The sequence below is a fragment of the Pongo pygmaeus genome, chromosome 11 (genome assembly GCF_028885625.2).
Source record: "Pongo pygmaeus isolate AG05252 chromosome 11, NHGRI_mPonPyg2-v2.0_pri, whole genome shotgun sequence".
NCBI classification, from domain to species: domain Eukaryota; kingdom Metazoa; phylum Chordata; class Mammalia; order Primates; family Hominidae; genus Pongo; species Pongo pygmaeus.
In genome coordinates, this window is record NC_072384.2 from 100,012,711 (window position 1) to 100,021,822 (window position 9,112).

Here is a 9,112-nt window from a genome sequence, read left to right on the forward strand (position 1 = left end):
GTATTAACTCCTGCTGCCTGCTTCTCTGAGTCAACTCTTGACTACTATATATATTTATATAAAAAAAGTCAAAGAACAAACTTGATTAAGATGCTTAACTCAGCATTATAATTAAGGGATAAACCTCTGCTCTTGTCAGTTCTCAAAATCTTTTGTCCATGCAGTGATAAGTTGTATTGATCCTACTGTTCTTTACAATGCCCACTGATGATATATGAGCTTGTCCACCTCATAACACATATGATGGTACCAGTTCATTTATGTTTCGGCAAGGAATGGAAATCATCTCCCCACCACTGGCAGGCATCAGGCCTCAGTACTTGTTTCCTCTGAACACACAGAGGAGCATGCAGCATTTTTGGGGTCACTCCAGTCCTAGTGGTCCTCCAGCTGTTAGCTATTTTCACCTCCTTCCTTGCTATTAAGCAGTATTTACACCCCATTCATCAGCCAGTCTGTATGCATTGTTGCTTATATAAAGCAAACAACCAGAATTTCAGTATCAAGGTGTCGGAGGGGTTGTTTTCTCTTGAGGCCTCTCTCAGCTTACAGATGGCCGTCTTCTTGCTGTGTCCTTGCATGGTCCTCCCTGTGCATGCGTGCTCCTGGTGGCTCTTACTCCACATTTGCTCCTCTTATAAGGATGCCAGTCAGATTGGATTTTGGCCCACCCTGATGGTCTCATTTAACTTAATCACCTCTTTAAGGCTTTATCTCCAAATATAGTCACATTCCAAGGTTCTGGGGGTTAGAGCTTCAACATAAATTTTGGGGGAAGGAGAGCACAATTCATCCTATAATAGGCAGTATTCTCTGACATGCCATATCTGACATGCCTGTGCATCCTCTGGCAGCCTAGATTTCAGCTTAGATGTTTCTTCCTTTAGGAAGCCCTCTCTGATCCTCCCAGATTGGGTTAGAAGGCTCTTCTGTATGCTCCCAAGTCATCCTGTTCTTATCCCTGTCAAAATTCTTAAACTTGTCAGTTTACTTGTCCTTTTCCCAAGTAGACTGAAAGTTCCCTGAAGACAGGTAGGATCTTAATTCACGGTTTGCTTTCTCATTGCTAGCAATGAGGAGAATTGCAGTTGGGTTTTTCCCTCCTTGAAAATGGAATTTCATACTTCAAAGTTAGGATCTACTGTTTTAGACCATATAAACTAATGACCTTTTCTCCCACTTTCCCAAACCTACATTATCTCCCATACTGAGATTCAGACTACAGCCCAGATTTCCAGACTCCCAGTGCAGTCTCGACTCTTCTCCTTTCCAACTGCTATCTATGCATGATTAAGAGGTAGGTCATATAACTGCCAAATGATTGTTTACTTCATCATTTTAGGAAGAAATATAAAGGAGGATTTTTATTGAGCCATCTAGATTGTACACCACACACTATCATTTCCCAGTCCTGAGAGTGGATCCAGAATTAAAGGTCAAGTCACTTACTGCTATATATGTGGGAAGGCCATATACGAAAAGTCAACAGAGTCATGCCTTGATAAGTTAATATTTGATGTTGTTTATCACTATTACCATAAAATAGTCTGTATTACACTTAGCCATTTAAATATGAACATGGTATGGTATTTTCGAAATAATAATCCCTACACTTCTCTTAATATTTTTTTCAAGGCTTTTGCTCATGTCTCCAAGTTGCTGTCACAGTGTAAATTTGATCTGTTGGAAGAACTTGTGGCCAAAGAGGTAAAGTACATTTTACATTTTGCTTTAAAAATAAATGCTATTCTTTTGCAATAGAATGATACACACTTTCCTTATTTATGCTTAAAAATAGTGTGTGTGCCAGCATCCAAAGTAGAGTCTGTGTATCTGTTCTTATGGGTACTTTGGGTCATATAAAAGCATGGAATAACTCCTGCTACTTAAGGCATAATGAAGTAATCATGATGTCTTTCAATTGCTCTTATATGGAATGTTCTGTTAGGAATTACCTAGTTGAATAATGAGATACATTTCAGCCTTGCTTTTGAGAATGAGTAAATATGGTAGTAAATTTAAAAATAGGTTTGGAAAAATGTATTCAATGATAAAGATCACTTTTTGAAAGTTTTCAAAAATTGTATCGGTGAACTAATGGCTTGCTTTTTTCAAACTTAGGTGCTACATGCATTGAAAGAAAAGGTTACTTCACTACCTGACAACCATAAAAATGCCCTTGCTGCTAACATAGAAGAAATTGTATTTACATCAACAGGAGACATCTCCATTTACTATGATGAGAAAGGTAATGCCAGAGCATAGTCAACTTGAAATGATCCATAATTGTCCAGATAAGCTAAACTAGTGGATAATCACAAAATAGTAGAGTTTTGTCAGGACAAGTATTTATAGAACTTCAAAGAAAATGTTATATCCATTCTTTAAAGACCTACTTCTGAAAGAGTTGAGATATGGTCATCATTTCTTAAGCCTTTCTATCTAGAACTTTTTTTCTGCTACTATTTTATTCACAGTAGAGAACATCATCACTTACATTGATGAAAATAGTTTGAGCGACTCCCACATCTCAAATAGAAAATATTTATGTTTCAGATTTCCTACTTGAAGGAAACAATTGTGTATTTTAAAGCTGCACCTTATATGGAAGGAATGAGGGGTAAAAGAAAATCAAATTAGATATTATCAGCTAAAGACGATTTGAAAAGATTAATTGCAGAACTCCCAAATTGGATCTATTTGAGAATAATGAAAAAAGCTGTGAGGAAATTTATCTGGTTCTTCTTGTTTGAGGCATACATTTTCCCTATGCATTCCTGATAATTCACTGTTTGTTCCTGATACATACAAAGTTGGCCCTCTATATCTGGGGGTTTCACATCCATAGATTTAACCAATCTAGGGTAAAAAATATTAAAAAAAAATAGTTGCATCTGTATTTGAACATGTACAGTTTTTTTCTTGTCATTATTCCTCAATAATACAGTATAACAACTATTTACATTAGCATTTACATTGTGTTAGGTATTATAAATAATCTAGAGATGATTTAAAGTATACTGGAGGATGTGTGTTATGCAAATACTACACCATTTTATATAAAGGACTTGAGCATCTGTGGATTTTGGTGTCCACAGGGGAGTCCTGGAACCAATCTTCCATGGATTTCGAGGGATGACTCTATTTGCATATGTATTATGTGCCAGCCACACAGGAAATGTAGCCTCTGCTTATACACTTCCCAAGGTGGAAGAAAAAGACTCTTAGTGATGATAAAATTTTTCATGCACACATTATTTTGAAACATTTGTAAAGATATTTTTAGTGATAAATATTCTTCCCTAATATTTCAAATTGCATCTCAGCACCATGGTCACTAACTAATTTTTGCATCAGGAGTTTGTCAGAATCACCAGGCACAGCAAGGTGAATTAGGGGTAGAATAGGAAGCCTTTACTCTTTCTGGCAGTTGAAGTTAAGATAGTTACTGAGCAGCAAAAAGTATTTTTTTCTCCTCATTTTTGGTTTGACAACAGATATCTGTCAGGAGGTTATTATAATCTTAGAAAATGCCTGGCCAGATGCAGTGGCTCACACTTGTAATCCCAGCACTTTGGGAGGCTGAGGCAGGTGGATCACTTGAGCTCAAAAGTTCAAGACCAGCCTGGGCAACATGGCAAGACCCAGTCTCTACTGAAAATATGAAAAAATAGCTGGGCATGGTGGTACGTGCCTGTGGTCCCAGCTACTCAGGAGGCTGAGGTGGGAGGATCGCTTGAGCCTCGGAGGCGGAGGTTGCAGTGAGCCGATACTGCGCCACTGTACCCCAGCCCGGGTGACAGAGTGAGACTCTGTGTCAAAAAAAAGAGAAAGAAAAAGAAAATGCCACTAATTGAAAATAATCCATGTGGTATACTTAGTAAAGTACATGCTCAGTTAAGTAGTAGTTTTATTACTGAGATACAGAGAAGAGGGCAAGTATGCCATAAACCCTAAGACAATTTTCTAAAAATAAAATAGTATCAATATGAGTATTTTAAGTCACATCAAAATAAGCACAAAATTTGACCTGTAACAACTGTTATAACTGCTGCCAATTTCTGATTTCATTTTGTATATGTGGATGATAGATTATTTTGATTTGTATTCGTATGTGTGTGTATATGTTTTTTCTCTAAGGAAGGAAGTTTGTTAACATCCTGATGTGCTTTTGGTATCTAACCAGTGCCAACATCCCCAGTGAAACTTTAAGAGGAGCCAGTGTATTCCAGGTTAAGTTGGGGAATCAGAATGTGGAAACTAAACAACTTCTTAGTGCAAGCTATGAGTAAGTTTAATCAGATTTCATTGTTTCCTTTCTTCAGAAAATGGAAGGTAGTTTGAAGGTATGAAAACTAAGAGATCTTTAGGAAGAAAACAATTGAAATTTGACAAGTTATTTATGAGGAGAAAAGGTCAGAAAGACACACTGGATATGAAACAGGAGAGTTAAGAAATTAGAAAGAGGTAATGTTGCTGAATTTAATTAAATGTTTTAGCTGTCTATTGCTGCTTAACAAACTACCCCCAAATTCACTGGCTTTAAGCAGCCATTGATTTTGCCTGCTATTTCACTGCTCAGAAATTTTGGATAGGCTCAGTTAGGGGGTTTTCTCTGCTTCACGTGGCATCAACACAGGTGGCAGGAGCTGCAGGATTCATTTCCACAGTGACTTCTCAACTCACATGTGTGGCACCTTGGTACTCCTTGGCTTCTGCATGACTCTGTATTCTCCAGGGCCACTCTTTGTGGCTTGGACTTGTGGTAGTTTCAGACTAGTCATGTCTTTCACATAGTGGCTGAATTCTAGGAGGCAGAAAATGGAAGCTGCTAAACCAGTAAAGGGCTATGCCCAGAATTAGAACATCAGTTCTGCCATAGTCTACTTGTCAAAGCAGTCAAAGGATCTGTATAGTTTAAAGGGTGTAGAAAGACTCCCCCACCTTCTTGGGGCAAAAAACAGCAAGGCCACATAGCAGAAGAGCACATGGGAGGGGAGATATGGTTGTGGCCATTTTTGGAAAATAAAATCTGCCATAATTGGTACATGAACCATTTATTCACTAGACATCTGTTGGTCATCTGTGTGCCCACATGCTCTGGTAGAGGTTCAGATACAAAGTTGAAGGGATGCTACCCTTAAGCACCTACTGTATAGTAGGAAGTTAGCAAGTTACGTAAAAGAGACATTATATTGTATTTTTATGCGAATAAAATCTAGAACAGTGAATTGCTGGAGCAAGTCAATGAAGATATAATTTAACATTTATTAAAAAAATATGATTATGTTGCCAGAGTTACACAAATCTGCTTCAAAATAACAAACCCTAAAAATGACCTAAGACATAAAATGTATTCTGTTTTACTAAGGTAAAAGAGAATTATATCCTCATTTTTTTTTTTTTGCTCTTCTTGAAAGAAATGATTTTTTTTAAATTTTGCTTTATTTGTAATTACCCAAAATATTCTATATATTTAAATACTTAATTTAAATCTACTGAATTGTCTGTTAAGAAATCATTTTTAAAGAGCACTGTCATTATACTAAACTTTATCTTTTCTGATGTTTCTTACTAAGACTATGGGTACTTCATAAACATTGTTATTTTCAAGGTTGATTTAATGTATGTAAACTAAATGCCACTATTTATTCCTAAATTGGTAACAGTGCTATTTGAAAAATAGCTTTTTTCCTGTATCCTAGGTTATGTATTTAAAGTGCTGTTTGCATCACCAGAGTCCAGTTTAGCTGTCCTCATATTAGGCATGTGTTATAGCTAGTATTTAAACAGAATAATATCCAAGTTTCTCTTAGGGGCTGGCAGATGTTGAATATAGATTAGTCCATTAAAAATACTCACATTACTTGAGAATGTACTTCAATTTTGTGGGTATATTTATTGTGATTGAATGGGTAGGTTAAACTTTTTTTGGTTTTGATTTTGATTTAATATTAACCATTAGCTTGTTGCCAAAAATTCTTCTAAATATACACTTGCAAATTACATAGTTATCTAACACATACTTGGACTGATGTAAGATTTACATTATTTGCAATGTCTTTCCTAGGTTTCAGAGGGAGTTCACACAAGGAGTAAAGCCTGACTGGACCATTGCACGGATTGAACACTCAAAATTACTAGAATAATTTTCTTGGAAAAATTAGCTTATGGACTTTAGCAGTTGCTGTGAAAAACTAAGGAAGAAAAATTTTTGGGTCATTTGATCTTCACTTAATCTAAGTCTGTGAATTACTTTTATATTATTTTGAAATACTCCTTGCAGTATATTGGCATGATACAGTAAAAGCATTTTCCACAGATTGTTATCACCTTCTTTAAAAGAAGTCAAAATTAAAAAAATACAATAGCACGTTGTTGGTGTCATATTCAATAACATTTCCAATGCTACATATAATTTTATAGACATAATAAAGAAGGTATTGAAAAAACGACTTACACATTTCTTTATATATTTTTTAAATTGTTTGAGAAACAGAGTCTTGCTCTGTCTCCCTGGATGAAGTCCAGTGGCATGATCATAGTCCACTGCAACCTCGAGCTCCTGGGCTTGAGCAATCCCCCTGCCTCAGCCTTCAGAGTAGCTGGGACTACAGGCATCCACCAGCATGGCTGGCTAATTTTAAAAAATTTTTATAGAGATTTCGCTATGTTGCCCAGCTGGTCTTGAACTCCTCAAGTGGTTCTGCCTCGGCCTCCAAAGAGCTAGGATTATAGGCATGAGCCACTGCACCCGGCCTACTTACACATTTCTTAATTAATAGTTCTTAAATATTTTATTTGTGGCTAATACATTTACACTTTTTTTTTTTTTTTTTTTTTTTTTTTTGACGGAGTCTCCCTCTGTTGCCCGGGCTGGAGTATAGTGGTATGATATCAGTTCACTGCAACCTCCACCTCCCGGGTTGAAGCGATTCTCCTGCCTCAGCCTCCCTTGTAGCTGGGACTACAGGTGTGCACCACCATGCCCAGCTAATTTTTTTTTGTATTTTTAGTAGAGACAGGGTTTCACCATGTTAGCCAGGCTGGTCTTGAACTCCTGACCTCAGGCAATCCGCCTGTCTCAGCCTCCCAAAGTGCTGGGATTACAGGCGTGAGCCACTGTGCCTGGCCTTATACCTTTATTTTAAGTATGTGTAAGATTTATTCATTTATTTTTTAATCACTGCTGCTATTTGTCCTCTTTGGTCACTAGCTAGGTAAGAAGGAATAGATGAAATTATAGCAGATTGGTCTCTACAGAACTGAAAATCAGTGAATTTAAAAGCATGCTAAAATACAAAGAAAAAAAAGTAGGACAGTGTCTTAGCCACCTATGGGATAATGTCAACTATTCTAATATACTTGTATTTTGTGTCCTAGAAGTTGGAGTAGTGGAAAGAAAAATAGTATGTTAAGAAATAATGGCTGAAAAGTGTCCTAGTTGATGAAAACTATAAACCCACAGATCACAAGAAATTCAACAAACAAGGTAACACAGAGAAAAAAAATCTGATCAAGGTACATCATAATGAAATTGTTGAAAACCAGAGAAAATTGTAAAAGCAGCTGGAGGAAAAAAAAAGGTATATTCATGCAGAGAAGCCAAGATAAGAAGAACTACCTATTTTTCTTAAACAGCAAGTTAGAGACCTTGGCATGCCATCTTAAAAGTGCTGAAAAAAGAACCGGTTTACCTAGAATTTGATATTCAGCAAAAATCTTCAAAAAGTGAGAAGACTCAGAGAAAAGATGAGAGAATTTATTGCCGATGGACATGTTTTATAAGAAATGTTAAGGACCAATGGACAGAATAGAGTTCAAAAATGGACCCATGCATATATGGACAATTGATTTTTGACAAAGGCACAATTAGCTGTGTGTGGTGGTGTGTGCCTGTAGTCCCACATGCTTGGGAGACTGAGATGGGAGGATCACCTGAGCCTGGGGAGGTTGAGGCTGCACTGAGCTATGATTGCACTCCAGTCTGGGCAAAAGGGTGAGACCCTGTCTAAAAAGAAAACAAAAAGGCACCAAAGCAAAGAGGAAAAGCATCTTTTCAACAAATGGAATAAGTATATATTCATATGAGAAATGAACCTCAACTTTTACATCACATACATAATTTTAGTGCAAAATTTAGATTTTAAAATGGATGATAGACCTAAACAAAAGCTAAACCTAGAAATTCTAGAAAAAAAAAAAAACAAATAGGAGACATTTGCTGTCTTGGGATTAGCAAAGATTTTCTTAGGATATAGAATGCATGAACCATGAAAGAAAAAAATTTATAACTTGAACTTTATTAAAATTAAAACTTTTTGAAAGACATCAGTAAGATAATTAAAAGGCAGTTCACAGATTGGGAAAGATGATCTGAAAAGGTTTTAACAAAATTAGCTGAGACTACAATATCTTTGAAACAAGGAGAACACGCAATGGCTCTTTGACAGTTTTCATGCTGTTGAGTTATGGCCCCTAGAGGAGAAGAGCTTTATCTTTTCACACACCTATATAACTGAACTTTTATGATAACCTTGAAAGAGTCAATGGATTCTTATGGCCTTTATTGCAAATATTCTGACCTCATCTGTGGACCATAGATAATTCTGTAGTTATTTCTTGAATTTTATATAGTGAAAGTTTTCCAATGCATAGACCAGTTAGTAAGTGTATATATGAGGGAAAATTTTAGGGAGCCTTAAAAATAACCCTTCTGCTTTATTTTATCTGGAAATTCCATGTAAGATAGGACTTATGTCACAAAGAAGAAAGGAATGTTCTCATAGTAGTCCCAAAGTAACATTTAAATATTGAGTCTGGTGAAAAGATTTGGGATTGATAAAAATTCCCACTTCTGAATTGCTTTAGTAAAACAAGGCAAGTAAAGTCCACTTTTCATCAAGCCTTCTAAAATTTATATACACCCTTAAGTTTGCTTGTTACTATTTTCTTTCACATTATTGCACAACCAAACATTTTCACTTTAAGACAAAACTCTCCCTTTCCCCTCTTCTGAACTTGTATTACAAGTCAATTCATCTTTCGTCTGGCTCTTCAACTTTAAAATGTTTTTCTGAGCAATCTGATATTCTACAGAAGTAGAATTAAT

The 9,112-nt window shown here is 36.2% G+C and overlaps 1 protein-coding gene across 2 annotated transcripts in view; it reads left to right on the forward strand.

The window, feature by feature from the left end:
* MAIP1 (matrix AAA peptidase interacting protein 1) overlaps window positions 1-6,373 on the forward strand; it is an 8,513-nt gene extending 2,140 nt beyond the window's left edge. Inside the window, exons 2-5 of one of the 2 annotated variants that reach the window (XM_054477602.2) lie at window positions 1,636-1,707; window positions 2,122-2,248; window positions 4,141-4,288; window positions 6,071-6,373. In XM_054477602.2, coding sequence (XP_054333577.1) covers window positions 1,636-1,707; window positions 2,122-2,248; window positions 4,141-4,288; window positions 6,071-6,149 — 426 coding nt within the window. In that variant the 3' untranslated portion in view covers window positions 6,150-6,373. The remainder of the gene's footprint in view (window positions 1-1,635; window positions 1,708-2,121; window positions 2,249-4,140; window positions 4,289-6,070) is intronic. The other variant, XM_054477603.2, reaches the window with a different exon arrangement.
* Window positions 6,374-9,112: the final 2,739 nt, after the last annotated feature.